The 21088-nt window shown below is 42.4% G+C and overlaps 1 protein-coding gene across 6 annotated transcripts in view; it reads left to right on the top strand.

Moving 5' to 3' along the window:
* Positions 1–21088, top strand: part of TIAM2 (TIAM Rac1 associated GEF 2) — a 292806-nt gene that overhangs the window by 208598 nt on the left and 63120 nt on the right. For all 6 annotated transcript variants that reach the window (XM_038740604.1, XM_038740597.1, XM_038740613.1 and 3 more), the window contains 4 exons: positions 875–979; positions 1232–1310; positions 5318–5410; positions 6673–6918. In XM_038740604.1, the coding sequence (XP_038596532.1) occupies positions 875–979; positions 1232–1310; positions 5318–5410; positions 6673–6918 (523 nt within the window). The remainder of the gene's footprint in view (positions 1–874; positions 980–1231; positions 1311–5317; positions 5411–6672; positions 6919–21088) is intronic.

Raw genomic sequence — 21088 nt, 5'->3', positions numbered from 1 at the left:
TTCCCTCAGTCATATTTGTTGAGCACGTAATATGTTCAGAGCACTGAACTAAGCACTTCGGAGAGTACAATACAGCAATAAACAGACACATTCTCTTTGTGCCCACAACGGGCTTACAGTATAGAGGGCCTTGAGTTTCGCATAACTCTAGCATCATCTTTTCTGCAACAACATAGTGAACTTTGGTCATTGTCCGAAAGCGTTCACATTTATGAGTTCAATTTAAATGCAGAGATTATCATTTTTAGAGAAACTGCTGAGGAAAGGTGGATAGGTTTGTAGTGAAAATCAAAAATGTTTAAACCACCAGGAGGCATGGTAGAGCTTTTGCATTTGAAAATGCAAATTTCCTTAGCTCCAGGGAAATAAATGCAAGCTTTATAGGTGGTGTGAACCCATATACATTCCTCATTACGGTCCCGTTATGTTTAATTTTAGTGAACGTTTCTTGCTTTGATCTTAGACAGAGAATTACCATATTTAGGTATATGCCTAGCTCTGTAGAGGAAATGAAACCTCTTCTGTTGCTTCTTCTCAACTAATTCCCCATGCAAACACTTGTCATGATTGCCGACATCCAAGGCCAGATATCCCCTTATTTTGCTCCAGATTCATCCATTGCACTGAACATTTCCACACATTTTGAATTTCCATAAAGCGTGTCTCTAGACTGAAGCTTATGTGGGCAGGGAATGTGTTTATTATATTGTTGTGGTGTACTCTCTCAAGAACTTAGTGCCCTGCTACAGTAAGTACTCAATAAATGTGATTGATTGACATTCAGAGACTTTTTGTAAAAGGTGTCTTGAAGATCAACTGTGTGGCACAATTCAAAATCTGAATCAGGGTTTTTTTTTTTTTTTTTTTTTTTTAGATGAAGCAACTGGAACCCAGTCACCATGGTTTGCAGCTAAAAAGACATATTGATGAAAATATTGAGTATAGTATTCCTGCATTATATGAATACATGCAAGAGCAGGTAGACATCACATTCATTTAAGGAAAGTGATTTGGTGCTATCCCTTGAACTTGTGAAATAGAAACAGAGGAAGAATGTAGTCAGTGGCAAGCATCACAAAATTACTTTAAGCTTGGAAATCTAATCATTCCATCACAAATTGTCTACCACAAGACCCAGCCATTTCTTCATTTTGTCTCTAATGTGGTTGCATAGTAAATATCAGGATGACATTGCTGTGAATTTCTAGGTTGATTTTATTTTTCCTTGCAGGTTTATGATGAAATAGAAATCTTCCCCTTAAGTGTGTATCACATACATCTTACCAAAACTGGAAGTGTCTCCGACTTTGGTAAGTATGATGGAATTCCTTTTTCTTCTCACTCTCTCCATCTCTTGCCCCCTTGGGGTTTCTGCTTCTTACCTTTCCCTTGAGGGGCAATCCCAGAGCAGTTGTCCTCCCTTTTTTAATTCTCACTGGCCACCTGAATTTTTTTGAAATAAGCCCAAATCCAGTTGATCAAGGAAAAACTACAAATCAAATATTTTATATGAAAATTTAACTTCAACTTTCCTCCTTTTCCTTTCCTTTTTGAGAAGCAGTGAGGCTCAGTGGAAAGAGCACGGGCTTGGGAGTCAGAGGTCATGGGTTCAAATCCCGGCTCCATCAGTTGTCAGCTGTATGACTTTGGGCAAGTCACTTAACTTCTCTGTGCCTCAGTTACCTCATCTGTAAAATGGTGAGCCCCCCGTGGGATAACCTGATCACCTTGTAACCTCCCCAGTGCTTAGAACAGTGCTTAATAAATGTCATTATTATTGTTATTATTATTATTATTATTATTATTATTATTATTATTGTTGGAATTTTTCTACTTTTCTAATTCCATTTAGCTAAATTAGTGTACTGTTCTATCTGTGAGCAAGGTCAAGTACTTTAGGGAATCACCTCTGGCAAGTGTGAAGATTTTGAGAATGACCATGCCAGATGTGTTTTATTTAAAAAAATGTGTTTCACAGTGTTTGGCTTAAACAGAACTAAGTGTTTGCAGTTTGAAAGCCCTTTGAATGGTAAGCATTTGAGTTTGATCTCTGAGGCAGATGGGACCTTCCATGATGTGTTAAGCATTTATTAGGTGCCAAGCACTGTAGTAAGTACTGGGGTAGAAACAAGGGTATCAGGTCAGACACATGGGGCTCCCAGTGTAAGGCTTTGGGAGAACAGGTATCTGATACCCATTTTGCAGATTAGGAAACTGAGCAGATAAGGTAAAGTGACTTGCCCAAGGTCCCAAGGGAGGCCCTTACTCTTGCAGAGGTGGATGGGCAACCCCTGGAGTTTTTTTGAGGAGTAGGGTGACATGTCCTGAATTTTTTGTAGAAAAATAATCCAGGCATCAGTGTGAAGTATGGACTGGAGTGGGGAGAGACAGAAGGCGCGGAGGTCAGCAAGGAGGCTGATGTGGTAGGATAGGATGAGTGATTGCATTAACATGGAAGCAGTTTGAATGGAGAGGAAAGGACAGATTTTAGGTTTGCTAAATCAATGTAAAGGTCTTGGTCCTGCTCCCTGTATTTTATCTTTATCTGTCATGTTGCAAAGATGGGGAAGCAGCATGGCACGATTGGAAGAGCAGCGGGTCTCAAAGCCAGAGATCCCCAGTTTGAGTCCCAGATCTTACATCCATTCCCTCTGTGGCCTTGGGCAAGTCACTTAGCCTCCCTATGTCTCAGTTTCCCTAGCTTCAAATTGGGTATAATAATACTTGAACCCTACCATTCAGGGGTGTTGTGAGGAGTAAACAACTAAATAATGTAAGGCGCTTTGGTAATAAAAGCACCACCTAGAAGCTGAGAAGCAGTGTGGTTTAGGGGAAAGAGCCTGGGTTTGGGAGTCAGATGTTGTGGGTTCTAATCCTCGTTCTGCCACTTATCAGATGTGTTGCTTTGGGCAAATCACTTAACTTCTCTGTGGATCAGTTACCTCATCTGTAAAATGGGGATTAAGTCTGTGAGCCCCATGTGGGACAACCTGATAACCTTGAATCTGACCCAGCAGGTAGAACAGTGCTTGGCACATAGTAAGCGCTTAACAAATACTATCATTATTGTTATTATCATTATTATTATTTCCACTAAACCACACTACTCTTTTGAATAGTTTTGGCTTTACCTTCTCTGTCTCCCCGAAATTGTCCAATTCCTTTCTCCAGTACCCATGTTCCAATCATTGATGAATGAATCATATTTATTGAGCGCTTACTGGGTGCAGAGCATTGTACTAAGTGCTTGGCAGAGTATGGTAGTTCCCCATGACCTCTAGACTGTAGGCTCCTTATGGGCAGGGAACATGTCTACCAACTCTTTTTGTATTGTACTCTCCCAAGTATGTCGTACAGTGCTCTGCACACAGTAAGTGCTTAATAAATGCCATTGATTGACTGGAAATCTGCTCTTCCTTTTCCATCATTCTGTAAACTCCTTGTGGGCAGGGAATGTATCTACCACCTATGTTGCATTGTAATCTCCCGAGTGCTTAGTACAGTGCTTTGCGCACAAGAAGCGCTCAATAAATACCTATGATTGATTGATCATCGCCCCAGAATGGATATTTTGGCCAAATATATATGACGGTGGAGATGAGTCTCGGGCTGGGAATGAAGACGAGGTTCAGGCCTGTAGAATCTGTGTAGAGGAATTCATTATAGCGGAACAGCGTGACCTCATGGAAGGAGCCCGGCCCTGGGTTCCACCTTGCCTGCTGTGTCGCTTTGGGCAAGTCACCTAATTTCTCTATGCCTCAGATATTTCATCTATAAAGTGGGTATTAAGACTGTGAGCCCCCCGTGGGACATGGACTGTGTCCAACCTAATTAGCTTGCACCTACCCCAGTGCTTAGAGCAGTGCCTGGAACGCAGTAGTGTTTAACAAATACCATTTTAAAAAATATAAAATGGAGATTAAATCCTCCTACTCCCTCCTACTTAAGGACAGGGATTGATTATCTGACATCTACCCCAGCACTTAATACAGTGCTTGGTACATAGTAAGCACTTAACAAATACCATCATTATGTTGAACATCAAAGAACATGTGTCTGAAGTCCAGAAACATCAACTCCTCTCCTACAGTACTATGCTAATTCCCATCTCTAAGTTTGAGAACATGTCTGCCAACTAATAATAATAATAATAATTGTGGTATTTATTAAGCGCTTATGTTCCAGGCACCAAACTAAGCCCTGGAATTAGATAAAAGCAAATCAAGCTGGACATAATCTCTGTCCCACATTGGGTTTACAGTCTTAATCCCCATTTTACAGATGAGGTAACTGAGGAACAGAGAAGTGAAGTGACTTGCCGAAGGTACACTGCAGACAATTAGCAGAGGCGGCATTAGAACCCAGGTCCTTCTGACTCCCAGGCCCATACTCTATCCACTAGGCCATCCTGCTTTTTTTTTTACTGTTCTCCCTCAAGTGCTTAATACAGTGCTCTGCACATAGTAAGCACTTAAAAATAATTAATAATGATTGTTATTTTTTAAGATCAGAGATAGTGTTGCAGTATGCACTCCTATACTATATAAAAAGTTCAATACATTAGAAAGTTCAGAAGAACCAGATTGTTGTGTTCATTATAATCTCTGTTGTATTTTAGTCTCCCAAGTGTTTAGTACAGTGCTCTGCACACAGCACTCAATAAATTCCATTGATTGATTGGTTGAGGTAGGAATCAGACTTCTGGTAAATTAATGGATTGTTGGATGGATTTGAAAAAAAAATCAATAAAGAAAACACAATAAAGGAAGTGAAATCTTCCCTGTTGAAGTTTCCACAACCTGTTATTGGAAACAGCACAGCACCATATGACTATCAGGGCTGGCTTTGGTATTCAGATACTCTGAACAAGGAAATGTTCATTTTAAGTGTGTGCTTGTTATAAAAATAGTAATATAAGTAATATCCCATTTTAAGTGGGAACTGTTTCTTGGAAAAAAAATACATATTTTCAATGTAAGATGTTGAGAATCTAACCCTAACTTACCATTGACTCCATGAGTTGTGTGATCTGGTATTTTCAAAGAGTAAATTATAGCATTATTTAGAGTTCTCTTGCAATGTATATGTAATTTAAATTTACTGACTACACCTCATGGGTAAAGTAGGAAGTTGGATTTATGTTCCTTAAGCAGCAATGCAGTTCTGAAGAAGCTTTTCCTTGCAACCTGTAGACTGTAAGCTCGTTGTGGGCAGGGAACATAGCTAACTATTGTACTCTTGCAAGCATTTAGTACAGTGCCCTGGGCAGAGTAGACGCTCAATAAATGCCATTGATTGATTGATCTTTTGATTTCAGGGTTTGCAGTTACAGCTCAGGTGGATGATCAGCAGCATCTCAGTCGAATATTCATAAGTGACGTTCTTCCTGATGGTCTGGCATATGGGGAAGGTTTGTATCACCTCAGAGTGCTATTCTTCTGGCTTCTAAGGGGCTTTTAGAGCATGCTTATTTGTGAATTTTCCTTCTATCTTGTCCCACACCTACCCCTGAGATTTTGGTGTAGACAAATTTTATGGCTGAGTAAGAGTTCCTGTGGGTTTCAATTTGAGCCCAAGGAGATCGTGAACCTTTTGGGACTGTAGCATAAATTGAGCTTGAGCAACAAATGTGAGTTATTCCTCAGTTGTCCTGTTTTTCCACAGAAGCTCAGTCTAACTCCAGTCAGAAGGGATCTGGAAGCAGTTATTTACTTTTTTAAAAAATGGTATTCAAGAGCTTACTGTGTGCCAGGCTGTACTAAGCGCTGTACTTGTTTTGTTTTGTTTTGTTGTCTGTCTCCCCCACCTCGTCTGTATATGTTGCTGATTTGTACTTTCCAAGCGCTTAGTACAGTGCTCTGCACACAGTAAGTGCTCAATAATTATGACTGAATGAATGAATACAAGCTAATCACGTTGGACAAAGTCCATGTCCCGTATAGGGTTTGCCATCTTAATCTCAGTTTTACAGATGAGATAACTGAGACCCAGAGAAGTTAAGTGACTTGCCTGATGTCAAACAGCAGACAAGTGATGGACCCAGGATTAGGACCCAGGCCCATGCTCTTTCCACTAAGCCACACTGCTTCAGTTGTGTAGTCAAGGGGTTTTGTCGAGTTTAGCCAAGTGCACAATAGCTGTAAGAAAGAAAGAAAACAATCCCTCTAAATATATGTGGCAGCCTCTTTGATCCATCTGATGATAATAGTAATAACGGGAGCATTTGTTAACTCCTTACTCTGTGCCAAGCACTGTACTAAGCACTGGGGTAGATACAAGATAATTCAGTCAGACACAATCCTTGTCCCACACAAGGTTCATAGTGTACGTGGGATCAAGAACAGGTATTGAATCTCCATTTTAGAGAAGAGGAAACTGAGGCATAGAGAAGTTAAGCAATATGCCAAGGTCACCCAGCAGTCAGGTGTCAGAATTGGGATTAGAACCCAGGCCCTCTGATTCCCAGGGCCGTGCTCTTTCCACAATGCTTTTTGAGAGTCTCTTCCTTTAACATTCACCACCCCTCCCTCTAGACCGTAAGCTCTTTATAGACAGGGAACATGTGTGTTAATTCTGTTTTTATTGGATGCTGCGAAGTGCTTAGTATGGTGCTCTGCACATAGTAAGTGCTCAATAAATGTAATTGATTGGTTGATTACTTCATTTTCCCAGGGCTGAGAATGGGCAATGAGATCCTGGCTATCAACGGGGAGGCTGTAGCTGACCTGGATGTCAGACAGATGGAGTCCTTGTTTTCGGAAAGGAGTGTAAAGCTTACTTTGGGTACAAAGGGCAACTTTTGCAACTCGTGGTCAGGTAGTGACCTTTCCAGAGACCCCAAAAGCCTGCTGCCCCCTCCCAACCAGTCTCAACTCCTGGAAGAATTCCTGGACAACCTCAAAAAGAATTCAGCAAGTGGTGAGGACTTTTCATTTCATTTTACTCCTAAATAACTAACAAGCACCTAACACCCTGAGCCTATAATTGTGGTTGGAAGCTTGGATTATTTAATCTCTACTAAAAAAAAAAGTCTCCTCAGAGAGCAGGAGAGAACACATGCCAGCTGAGTGAATTTCATTCATTCATTCATTCATTCATATTTATTAAGCACTTACTGTGTGCAGAGCACTGTACTAAGCGCTTGGGAAGTACAAGTTGGCAACATATAGAGATGGTCCCTACCCAACAGTGGGCTCACAGTCTAGAAGGGGGAGACAGAGATCAAAACAAAACATATTAACAAAATAAAATAAGTAGAATAAATATGTACAAGTAAAATAGATTAATAAATACGTACAAACATATATACACATATACAGGTGCTTTGGGGAAGGGAAGGAGGTAAGGCGGGGGGTGGGGGGAGAGGAAGGGGGGGCTCAGTCTGGGAAGGCCTCCTGGAGGAGGTGAGCTCTCAGTAGGGCTTTGAAGGGAGGAAGAGAGCTAGCTTGGTGGATGTGCGGGGGGAGGGCATTCCAGGCCAGGGGGAGGACATGGGCCGACGGTGGGACAGGCGAGAACGAGGCATGGTGAGGAGATTAGCGGCAGAGGAGCGGAGGGTGCGGGCTGGGCTGTAGAAGGAGAGAAGGGAGGTGAGGTAGGAGGGGGCGAGGTGATGGAGAGCCTTGAAGCCGAGGGTGAGGAGTTTCTGCCTGATGCATAGGTTGATTGGTAGCCACTGGAGATTTTTGAGGAGGGGAGTAACATGCCCAGAGTGTTTCTGGACAAAAACAATCCGGGCAGCGTGTGAAGTATGGATTGAAGTGGGGAGAGACAGGAGGATGGGAGATTGGAGAGGAGGCTGATACAGCAATCCAGATGGGATAGGATGGGAGCTTGAATGAGCAGGGCAGTGGTCTGGATGGAGAGGAAAAGGCGGATCTTGGCAATATTGCAGAGGTGAGACCGGCAGGTTGTGGTGGATTCTGGTTGTTCTCCATTTTTAATCAAAGGCATATAGTAGGTGCTGAGCCCATTATAGGCCCTTGGGAGAGTATCTTAGAAATAAAGGAGACAATCCCTGTTCTCAAAGGACAGGAGACACGGTGGACCACCTCCTTCTCCTTCTAGCTTTGACTTCACTGACTCTGTCCTCATCCGGTTCTCCTCCCATGGCTCTGGCTGCTCATTCTAAGTCTCTTTCATGGGCTTCTCTTCTGCCTCCCATCCATTAACTGTGGGAGTCCCTCAAGACTCAGTACTGGGTCCACTTCTATTCTCCATCTACACCCACTCCTTTGGAGAACTCACTCGCTCCCATGGCTTCTACCACCTCCTCTATGAGTATGATTCCCAAATCTCCCTCTCCTTCCCTGACCTTGTTCCTTCTCTGCAGTCTCACATTTCTTCCTGTCTTCAGCACATTGATCTCTACTTGGTGTCCCACTGACACCTCAAAATTATCATGTCCAAAATAGAACTCTATCTTCCCACCTAAACTCTGTCCTTTCCCTACCTTTCCCATCAATGTAGAAAACACCCTATCCTCCCTATCTTGACTCATCTCTTTCATTCACATATTCATTCTGTCCCCAATCATGTCAGTTTTATCTTCACAACATGGCTAAAATCCACCCTTTCTTCTTTCATTCATATTGCTATTACACTGATACAAGCACATATATGTCAGCTTTAACTACTGTAACAACTTCCTCGCCAACCTTCCTTCTTCCTGTCTCTCTCCAGTCCTGTCCTGTCTTGACTCTACTGCATGATCTCAATCACCTCATCCCCTCCTAAGTCATCTCACCATTCTCCTAGAAGCAGCATGGTGTAGTGGATAGAGCATGGGCCTAGGAGTCAGAAGATTATGGGTTCTAATCCCAGCTCCACCACTTGTCTGCTGTGTGACTTTGGGAAAATCACTCTGCTTCTCTGTGCCTCACTTACTACATCTGTAAAATGGGGATTGAGACTGTGAGTCACACGTGGGACAGGGACTGTGTCCAACCCAATTTGCTTGTTTCCACCCTAGTGCTTAATACAGTGCTTGGCACATAGTAAGCACTTAACAAATACCATCATTATTATTATCATTATTAATTATTATTATTACAACCCAGCCTGTACACTTTGCTGTTCTAATGCCAACCTTCTCACTATACCTAGATCTCATCTATCTTGCTGCCAACCTCTCATCTGCATCCTGCCTCTGGCCTGGAGTGCCCTCCCTCCTCGTGTTAAACAATTACTCTCCCTTCCTTCAAAGCGTTACTGCAGACACATCTCCTCCAAGAGGCCTTCTCTATGTCCTCCTTTCCTCTTCTCCCACTCCCTGCTGCATTGCCTTGACTTGCTCCCTTTATTCATCGTGCCCCCCCAGCCCCACAGCACTTATGTTCATATCTGTGATTTGAATTATTCATATTAATGTCTGTCTCCCTCTCTAGACTGTAGGCTCATTGTGGGGTGGAAATGTGTCTTTTATATAGTACTGTCCCAAGCACTTAGTACAGTGATCTGCACACAATAAGTGCTCAATAAATATGATTGATTGTACTCTCCCAAGCACTTGAAACAGTGCTCTGCACACAGTATGTGCTCACTAAATATCATTGATTGATCAGGTTGGGAGAAGGGAGAGAGAGTTTGAAGGATAGGTATTTTCTGTCATTTCCCCCCCATTTAGTAGGAGGAGGCATTTATACCAGCGATAGAAGCTTGTCCAAGCAGTAGGATCATGTTAATGCATCCATGGGTTCAGAGTTAATGGCAACTGGCCAGAGTTGCAGGGAGGAGGGAGAGTTCAGCTGTGGGAGGGAGAGGGTTCTCAGTCTGAGGGCAGCTCTTAATAATTATGGTATTTGGTAAGCGCTTAGGATTTGATTTCAGATTTTTGTTTGCTGTGGTTCTGTGATGGGTAACGCAAACTGAGTGAAAATGTCCGCAAGAGACATAAATTTTCCATTACACATTAGCCAACTTTAGCTTTACGAACTTTATTAATGCCCATCCTCAACACTCTCTTATAGCTGTCTAATTGCACATTCAATTATTTATTAGACTACTCCTGCCAATATTTTATGTTCATTTCTTCCATTAGAATGTAAACTTGTTGTGAGCAGGGAATGCATCACTTCTTGGTAACACACTTCATTCAGTTGTATTTATTGAGCACTTACTGTGTGCAGAGCACTGTACAAAGCGCTCAAGCAGTTAGAACACTGCATCACCCCAAGTGGACTGACATGAGATACTATTACTGAAATGATTCCTGAAAGAAAGTTTATACAATGGAAGTTTACCATCTATATTCCAAAAGATGAAAATGTAATTAGAAGAAGTACAATTTCAAAGATCGCTCAAGGCAGAATTATCTAGACTGGCCAGCCCTGAGCTTCTGTTAACACTGTTTAATGACATAACGTACGTGAGCCCGCTGTTGGGTAGGGATCGTCTCTATATATTTCCAACTTGTACTTCCCAAGCGCTTAGTACAGTGCTCTGCACACAGTAAGCGCTCAATAAATATGACTGACAATGAATGAAAATCTTTTTCTTGAAAGTCAAATGTTAAGTTTTGGAAAAATAATTTGGTCGCAAAACAGGAGTAAAATCTCTGTTCAAACACTGACTGGATGTAGAGTTAAAGTATTCTCCAGTCATAAAAGGCATTACAATTATACTATTTTTTAAACGCCGAGCACTATACTGAGCACTGGGGTGGATACCAGATAATCAGAATGAACACAGTCCATGACCCACATGGGGATCCCAGTATAAATAAGAGGGAGTAGTAAAATTCCCATTTTACAGAGGAAACTAAGGCACAGCACTCTTCAGCACTCTACTCCGTAGAAATAATGGCAATAAACTTGTCAGCAAAACATCATGGGAAAAGTGGTGTAAAATATTCACAAAACCACTTAGACAATTCAATTCGAGGGAAAAAGGTTAAATAAGAAGGTTATTAAGAGTCATATGAATGCCCCCAGACTCCTTAACCCCTTCTCTTTTCTTACAGTAATCTAGCTTTCTGATTTTGTGTGAAAGAAACTTAATTTGTCCAGGCACCAAGGTCCACTTGGTGCAATTGATTTTTGAAATGATTTACATTTGAGTATGTGTTGCTTGATTTTTCACTAGAAGGAAAGAACTCTATGCTGTGCTCATTTATTTCCTGTTTGTGACAGCAAGGCCATTTCGGCATGAAAACGTTGGTTTAAGATGACTAATAGCACTTAGCAAGAAAAATGCACTGTTTGTTTACAAAGTTATGACTGGAGTTTGTTCGGCAGATGCCCGGATTTTCTTCCCAAAATGCATAAGACAAATTGGGAAAAATACTAACAGAAAACTAAGTGGGAAATAAGATATCTCTGAGAACAAGAGGTTTTTAACTATATTAATCGTTTATTCATTAAAAGCACATCTTCTCCAAGAATCCTTCCCTGACTAACTGCTCATTTCTTCCTCTCCCACTTGAATCTGCACCCTTTAATTCACCCCCATCCTCAGCCCCAAAGCACTTATGTACATAGCTATAATATTTTTATTTATATTCATGTCTTTCTATCGCTCTAGACTGTAAACTTATTGTAGGCAGGGAATGTGTCCACCAACCCTGTTGTATTGTATTCTCCCTAGTGCTTAGTGCTGTGCCACAGTAAGCGCTCAAAAAATGTGGTTGATTGATTCCTTGTAATTGCCCTCAGATAGCACTAGCAATAGGGAGTTTCAAGCCATCCTTCCAAGAGAGAGTGTGTGGCTTAAGGTTGGAGGTGGGAATATGGAGAAAAGAAGTGCTGATATAAAGAAAGTGGAGTTTCCTTGGCCAATCTGCTCTTTCCCTTTTCTTATTAATTGCCCATGTGGAGATTTCTGACATACTTTGTGGGTGTTTACAAAAACTGTTGATTTTGCGCTTTATGCTCTGCTCTGTGCAAATTGAACAGACTGTAAAATGTACTTCCAAGGAAGACATTGGGTCAGTTAGTCATATTTATTAAGTGCTTACTGTGTGCAGAGTACTGTACTAAGTGCTTTGGGAGGTTAACATCTAATTATAAAACTAGCACGTTCCCTGCCGAGCCCGCAATGACGAGCTTGACCATGCCTTATATAGTAGGATCTGATGCTCCGTTCTCAAGTATGCCTCTTGATGCCATTTCTAAAAAATCAAACTGAATCAATCAATCAATCATATTTATTGAGCGCTTACTGTGTTCAGAGCACTGGACTAAGCGCTTGGGAAGTACAAGTTGGCAACATATAGAGATAGTCCCTACCCAACAGTGGGCTCACAGTCTAGAGGGGGAGACAGAGAACAAAACAAAACATATTAACAAAATAAAATAAATAGAATAGATATGTACAAGTAAAATAAATAAATAAATGAATAGAGTAATAAATATGTACAAACATATATACATATATACAGGTGCTGTGGGGAAGGGAAGGAGGTAAGACGGGGGGAATGGAGATGGGGTGGAGAGGGAGAGGAAGGAGGGGGCTCAGTCTGGGAAGGCCTCCTGGAGGAGGTGAGCTCTCAATAGGGCCTTGAAGGGAGGAAGAGAGCTAGGTTGGCGCATGTGGGGAGGGAGGGCATTCCAGGCCAGGGGGATGACGTGGGCCAGGGGTCGACGGCGGGACAGGCGAGAATGAGGCACGGTGAGGAGATTAGCGGCAGAGGAGCAGAGGGTGCGGGCTGGGCTGTAGAAGGACAGAAGGGAGGTGAGGTAGGAGGGGACGAGGTGATGGAGAGCCTTGAAGCCGAGGGTGAGGAGTTTCTGCCTGATGAGCAGATTGATTGGTAGCCACTGGAGATTATTGAGGAGGGGAGTAACATGCCCACAGTGTTTCTGGACAAAGACAATCTGGGCAGCAGCGTGAAGTATGGATTGAAGTGGGGAGAGACACGAGGATGGGAGATCGGAGAGGAGGCTGATGCAGTAGTCCAGACGGGATAAGATGAGAGCTTGAATGAGCAGGGTAGTGGTTTGGATAGAGGGGAAAGGGTGGATCTTGGCAACGTTGCGAAGCTGAGACCAGCAGGTTTTGGTGATGGCTTGGATGTGAGGGGTGAATGAGAGAGCGGAGTCGAGGATGACACCAAGGTTGCGGGCTTGTGATACGGAAAGGATGGTAGTGCCGTCAACAGAGATGGGAAAGTCAGGGAGAGGGCAGGGTTTGGGAGGGAAGACAAGGAGTTCAGTCTTGGACATGTTGAGTTTAAAGTCGCGGGCAGACATCCAGATGGAGATGTCCTGAAGGCAGGAGGAGATGCGAGCAGGGTCACCGTGAGGGCTTCCAAGTAGGGCATTCATTCATTCATTTAATCATATTTATTGAGCAATTGCTGTGTGCAAGACACTGTACTAAGCGCTTGGGAGATTACATTACAACAACAGATGACTTCCTTGCCCACAATGAGCTCACAGTCTGGAGGGGATGTTTACCTTGAACAACCTCACCCCTGGACAGCCCCAGAGTATTCATTCAATCATATGTACTAAGAGCTTACTGTATGCAAAGCACTGTACAAAGTGGTTAGAGTTCCAAACTCAGTTCCCAAGGTTGCTACTGGAGACTGGATCCTAAAAGTCCATCCAGGGTGAGGATGGGGAGATAAAGGGGTGGAAAGCTTGTGGTGCCCAACTGTTTCCTTTTCTGCCATATTACTGCCCCCCTTATTTTAAGCCAGGCCCTTTTTGAAAGGATACATTTTGTTTTCATAAAGAAAAAAAAAAGTAGCTTACTGAAGATGGATTTGATGGGGTACAATGCAACAATAAACAGGAATATTCCCTGCTCACAGAGAGTTTACAGTCTACATGGGGACACAGACATTAATATGAAGAAATAAATTACAGATCTGTACATTAGTGCTGTGGAATTGGGTTGGGGGATGAATAAAGCTCCCTTTATGCTTAGTACAGTGCCTGGCACATACTAAGTGCTTAACAAATACCATTCTTAGCAAATACCGTTTTATCAGAGGAGTGGACCAAATTGCAAATGCAGGCACAGGTAATTTGGAAACAAATCTATGAATGTTTCCATATTGTATGTGTGAGCACTAACAATTTTGTTCAACCTGCCCCATTGCTGATTTACAGTAGTCCTCTTATATCTTCACAAATACCTCTCTCCCCTCCCAAAAGAAAGCAAAACCCCCCAAAAAAACAAAAAAACACCCATCAGAATTCTTCACCCTTCTGGCTGGGCACTGGTCCATTGGGATTTTTCTGGTGGCAAGGATGGAATTGATGACTATGTTGCAGAAGACGACTCTGAGTGCTCCCATCGTAGCTGGAACATTGCAGGAACTCGTGACAGCACTTTCATTCATTCATTCATTCAATCGTATTTATTGAGTGCTTATTGTGTGCAGAGCACTGTACTAAGCGCTTGGAAAGTACAAGTTGGCAACATATAGAGATGGTCCCTACCCAACAGCGGGCTCACAGTCTAGAAAGGGAAGACAGACAACAAAACAAAATATATTAACAAAATAAAATAAATAGAATAAATATGTACAAATAAAATAAATAAATAGAGTAATAAATACATACAAACATACGTGTTGTGGGCAGGGAACATATCTATCAACTCTGTTATACGTAACTCTCCCAAGTGCTTAGGACAGTGCTCCATACATGGGCACTCAGTAAATGGGATTGACTGGAGGAGGAGGGAAGAACAGGACAGGGAATTCCTGAGTTCCCTCAGGAAACAAATCTTAGTTCTGACTGTTGACCCTTACATGGAGTGAAATTAGTTCTTCAGGAACCTAAGTGAAAAATTTGAAGGAAGTCCTATTTCTATGCAAAGGAGCTGACAGTGACTTTCTCCTGCGACTGTGCCCATAGCTTCTGCAGCTATCTAAGCCTGTCGGGAAGATGAGAGATTGGGTACATCTAATTTTGCTTCACCATCTGTTGTGTGTGGTTCTTTTCTTCCCCTTGATTGTTGTGGAAAAGAGTGGTGGGCTGAACAACATGCTCTTCCCTTTTTACTTGGGAATAGGCAGGCACAGCCCACCTCTAGCATCCTTGATAGTTTATGCTGCTTGACAGGCTCATGGTGAATATTAGGCATTCCTCAAATTGCAGAAGACTTTTGAAACAGTAAAGTGGTTTGAGTTAAAATGATTCCCCGTGAATATTTAGGAACAAATTTCCCAGTTACTGTTTCTCATTGTAATTTTCCCTTCATCTGCTAAGAACAGTGATGGTAGGATGATAATTGTTGTTTCATTAACTGAAATGGATTTACGTTTGGTGAAATTTACATTTTTCTGACTCCTTTTAGTAAAGATGGACCATGCCTGGTGCATGGTACTGATGTAGTAAAAGGATTGCCTTTGATATTCTGACTGGGATATTTATCAAACTTGATTCCCAAATAGCTGTAAAAATATATGGAAAAATAACCTGAAAATCTACCAACTTTAAATTTGCCATCCTACATTACAGCCTGAAACTGGAGCCTACCGAAGCATAATTTCATGTATTAGAAAAATTCCTGGCCTGTTGGGATGCATTTGCTTTTCTTATTGAACCCATCTGTTCATTGTCTGCTAAAATGTATTTTTTAAAATCTGTTTTAGGAAAACATATTTTCTTTGGAATTTAAGAGGTGATAGCATTCTCATCTATTGAAAGATAGTGAGCCATACTGGCCAGTATGGCACATCATATCATAAGTAATTAATCATTTGGCATAGCAAAACATGTTGTCATAAAAGCGTGATTGGAATATGGGAGAAAAATTAAATAGACCTCTGCAATGTTTCCAAATTGAAATGCATGAAAATTTGGAAAAGTGAGATTTAAGATTATCATTATAAACAAACATCTGTTTTTGATTCATTCATTCATTCAATTGTATTTATTGAGCACTTACTGTGTGCAGAGCACTGTACTAACTGCTTGGGAAGTACAAGTTGGCAACATATAGAGACGGTCCCTACCCACCAACGGGCTCACAGACTAGAGGGGGGAGACAACAACAAAACAAAACAATTAACAAAATAAATAGAATAGTAAATATGCACAAATAAAATAGAATAATAAATCTGTACAAACATATATACAGGTGCTGTGGGGAGGGGAAGGAGGTAGGGCGGGGGGGATGGGGAAGGAGAGAGGAAAGAGGGGGCTCAGTCTGGGAAGGCCTCCTGGAGGAGGTGAGCTCTCAGTAGGGCTTTGAAGGGAGGAAGAGAGCTAGCTTGGCGGATGTGTGGAGGGAGGGCATTCCAGGCCAGGGGGAGGACGTGGGTCAGGCGTCGATGGTGGGACAGGCGAAAACGATGCACAGTGAGGAGGTTAGCGGCAGAGGAGCGGAGGGTGTGGGCTGGGCTGTAGAAGGAAAGAAGGGAGGTGAGGTAGGAGGGGGCGAGGTGATGGACAGCCTTGAAGCCGAGAGTGAGGAGTTTTTGCCTGATGCGTAGGTTGACTGGTAGCCACTGGAGATTTTTGAGGAGGGGAGTACAAATTACCTGCTTCTGTTTTAAGTGGGAGCAAATATTTGTGTAGCGTTGAGAAGTTTTTTTATGCTGGTAATCCCTTCTTGAGCCCCTTCTGTGAGCAGAGCACTGTACTAAGCGCTTGGGGAGTACAACACAAAAATATAACATACACACTCCCTGCCCACAATGGGCTTGCAGTCTAGATGTGGGGAAGCACTTACTGTTTGTCAGGCACTGTAGTAAGTTCTAGGGCAGACACAAGCTAGTTAGTTTGGACATAGTCCATTCTCATGTCACAGTCTTAATCTACATTTTAATATTTTGTTTCTGGAATTTCATATTTAACTGGACAATTTAATATAGCGTTAAGATAGATGTCTTGAATAGGCTAAGAACACAACCCTAGCAAACTATACTACTATTTGGTAGGCTACATAAAATATTGGTAAGAACCAAATGCTAATACCATCAGAATTATATAGCAGTTAGTGTATTATTTCTTTCTAATGTGTTGATATTAATAGCCTTCTATTGAGAGTAATTTGCCAGGATTTGAAAAATATAAGTAAGTACAAGCTTGGGGTGGGGGAGCATCTTTAAAGAATTTAGGTTCCTTAAAGTGAAAGTTAAAAACATTGATTATCCAGCTGTATTTTCATTCACTCATTTTTATTGAGCACTTAACTGTGTGCAGAGCACTGTACGAAGCACGTGGAAAGTACAATTCAGCAACAGAGACAATCCCTGCCCACAACAGGCTCACAGTCTAGAAGGGAGGAAACAGACATCAAAACAAATAAAAAGGCATCAATGGCATCAATATAAATAAATAAAATATCACATTAAAGTTAAGTTTAATTGCTACTAGTCTTTGAAGCCTAAAATATTATTCTAAGAGGTGACTTAGCCATTCCTTCTCCTTCTTTTCCTCCTTTTCCCCAGTCCTTCCCCTAAAATGAGAATCATCAGATTTGGCTTATGAGTTAATATGACTGACTGTCTGATAGATAATCAAGCAAAAACTCCTCACTCTTGGCTTCAAGGCTCTCCATCACCTCGCCCTCTCCTACCTCACCTCCCTTCTCTCATTCTACAGCCCAGCCTGCACACTCTGCTCCTCTGCCACTAACCTCCTCACTGTGCCTTGTTCTTGCCTGTCCCGCCATCAACTCCTGGCCCATACCCTTCCTCTGGCCTGGAATGCCCTCCCTCCACAAATCCGCCAAGCTTGCTCTCTTCCTCCCTTCAAAGCCCTACTGATAGCTCACCTCCTTCAGGAGGCCTTCCCCGACTGAGCCTCCCTTTTTCCTCCCTTCCTCCTTCTCCCTTCCCCATTGCCCCCCCACCCTACCCCCTTTCCCTCCCCACAGCACTTGTATATATTTCTACATATTTATTATTCTATTTAATTTGTACATATTTACTATATTTTATTAATGATGTGTATATAGCTATAATTCTATTTATTCTGATACTATTGACACCTGTCTACTTCTTTTGTTTTGTTGTCTGTCTCCCCCTTCTAGACTGTGACCCCATTGTTGGGTAGGGACCGTCTCTATAGGTTGCCATTTTGTACTTCCCAAGCTCTTAGTACAGGGTAATGCACACAGTAAGTGCTCAATAAATACGATTGAATGAATGAACTCTAGAGAGGTAGGAAATTCTCCAGTTTCTGAGTCACTGATTTTTTTTATGATAGTTGTTGAGTGCTTACTGTGTGCCAGGCACTGATCTAAGCACTGAGATAGATTCAGAGTAATCAGGTTGGACACAATCCATGCCCCACTTGGAGCTCACAGTCTTAATCCCCATTTTACATATGAGCTAAATGAGATACAGAGAAGTTAAGTGATTTGGCCAAGGTCCCACAGCAGACAAGTGCTTAGAACAGTGCTTTGCACATAGTAAGCGCTTAATAAATGCCATTCTTCTTCTTCTTCTTCTTCTTATTATTATTAAGTGGCAGAGCCACTGTTAGAACCCAGGTCCTTCTGACTCCCAGACGAATGCTCTATCCACAAGGCCATGCTGCCAGGATAGTTCTGGCTTGTCCCAAAAAATTGGATGAAATTTTTCTTGTTGTCCTTCATATTCTGGAGTCAGCCAACCTAACATTCATGTTGTTCCAGCTTCCAACTCTGCAACCCTGACCTGGAAAACAAAATCTTCAGATTGCCAGTGTTCATATCTTTGTATCTTTATTTTGTAGCTGTGTCTCGCGCAACAAACAGTATGTATCTTTTATCTATCACGGTGCCTAGTATAGTGCTTGACACATAGTAACTGCTTAACAAGTGCTTTTATTTTTATTATCATCAATGTTATTTACTAAATGTCTCAAAATCCTTGAAGAACTTTTATATATTCTGCTGAACACATGCGTTCTCCACTTCCCTTTTTTTAGTGGAGGGAAGTATTTGCCCCCCCTCCCCCCCCACCAAAAAAAAAAGAAATAGAAAATCAATCAATCTTGTGGCCTGTACTAAGCGTTTTGGAGAGTACAGTATTACAGAGTTGGTAGACACGTTCCCTGTCCCACAATAAGCTTACAGTTCAGAGGGAAATGAATATTTAAATACATTACAACTTTATCTGAAGCACCTAACTACCACAGCATGGGTTCTCTGTGGGCCCATGCTGAGGAAGAGGAGGAACTGTAGAACTCACTTAAAATCTATACTTGGTGTGCATTAACTGTAGTAATGAATATCACAAAGGTTCTGGCTCAGCTTATGCCTTATGTCTTTCTGGGTGCTTTGAGGACAATATGTGCCTTTTCTTTTGCCTTTCTGGAGCTTGACCCATGAGAAGTGAATGACCTCCCACACAGTTGGCTCACATTTTGGAGCAGGAACTAGTTGAGAATACCTCTATTGATCTTATTCACCAAAATTGGGCATCCATGTTCATTGGCTAGTCATCTGAGAGCCTCTAGACTACAAGCTCTGCCAACTTTGTTATATACTAGTCATGGTATTTGTTAAGTGCTTACTATGTGCCAGGCACTGTTCTAAGCACTGGGGGAGATACAAGAGAGTCGGGGTGGACACAGTCCCTGTCCCATGTGGGGCTCACAGTCTCAATACTCATTTTACAAATGAGGGAACTGAGGCACAGAGAAGTGAAGTGGCTTGCCCAAGGTCACACAGCAGACAAGTGGCGGAGCTGGAATTAGAACCCATGACCTTCTGCCTCCCAGGTCCATGCACTAGGCACTAGGCCATGCTGATTCTCTGATGGTAATGGTTGAGTGCTTACTATTTGCCAGGCACTGTACTAAGCACTGGGGTGAATACATGAAAATTGGGGTGGACACAGTCCCTGTCCCACAGTGGGCTCACAGTCTCAATTCCCATTTTACAGATGAGGTAACTGAGGCCCAGAGAAGTGAAGTGACTTGCCCAAAGTCACACAGCTGACAAATTACGGAACTGGGATTAGAACCCATGACCTTGTACTCTCTCAAGTGCTTAGTACAGTGCTCTGTACACATTGATTGATTGAGCCTGTCTCTATTCTCTCCTTACCTGGCTGAGCAGGGAGCAAAACTCCTAGTGGATAGAGCACAGGTCTGGGAGTCAGAAGGTCATGGGTTCTAATGCCGGCTTCATCATTTGTCTGATGTGTGGCCTTGGGCAAGTCATTTTACTTCTCTGTGCCTCAGTTACCTCATCTGTAAAATGGGAATTGAGACTGTGAGCCAATTGTGGGACAGGGACTGTGTCCACCTCGATTTCCATGTATTCACCCCAGTGCTTAGAACAGTGCCTGGCACATAATAATAATAATAATAATAACAATAACAACAACAATAATAATAATAATGGCATTTATTAAGTACTTATTATGTGCAAAGCACTGTTCTAAGCACTGGGGAGGTTACAAAGTGATCAGGTTGTCCCACAGGGGGCTCACAGTCCTAAACCCCATTTTACAGATGAGGGAACTGAGGCACAGAGAAGTTAAGTGACTTGCCCAAAGTCACACAGCTGACAATTGGCAGAGGCAGGATTTGAACCCATGACCTCCGACTTCAAAGCCCAGGCTCTTTCCACTGAGCCATGCTGCTTCAAGCACTTAACCAATACCAACCTTCTTCTTCTTCTTCCTTCTTCCTTCCTCCCTTCCTCCCTCTTCCTCCCTCTTTCTCCCTGTTTCTCCCTCTTTCTCCCCCTTTCTCCCTTTCTTCCTTTCTTCCTTCTTTCTTCTTTCTTCTTCTTCCCCCATGTGGGACAGAAATGGTGTCCAACTTGATTTGCTTGTATCCACCCCACTTTCTCCCTCTTTCTCCCCCTTTCTCCCTTTCTTCCTTTCTTCCTTCTTTCTTCTTTCTTCTTCTTCCCCCACGTGGGACAGAAATGGTGTCCAACTTGATTTGCTTGTATCCACCCCCGACTTAGTACAGTGCCTGGGACATAGTAAGCACTTCACAAATATAATAATAATAATAGCCCAGAACAGAAGATAGTTTGGTGGGGAAGAGCAGGTGGTGGAGAGGAGGGGCAAAAGGGAGACCCCCACAGGGGCTGCCCCAAGACATCGGACCATTCGCTATCCTCTCATGGGTGACTCATTCTCTGAAAGAGACTGGCAATGAAGACCGAGAATGCCTTAGGGCTCCTAGTAGCAGCTCAGCCAATCAGAAATGGATCTCTCCAAGCGCTTAGTACAGTGCTC

Source organism: Tachyglossus aculeatus, chromosome 2, assembly GCF_015852505.1.
Source record: "Tachyglossus aculeatus isolate mTacAcu1 chromosome 2, mTacAcu1.pri, whole genome shotgun sequence".
In the NCBI taxonomy this organism is placed as follows: domain Eukaryota; kingdom Metazoa; phylum Chordata; class Mammalia; order Monotremata; family Tachyglossidae; genus Tachyglossus; species Tachyglossus aculeatus.
This window is presented reverse-complemented; position numbering and strand designations above follow the sequence as displayed.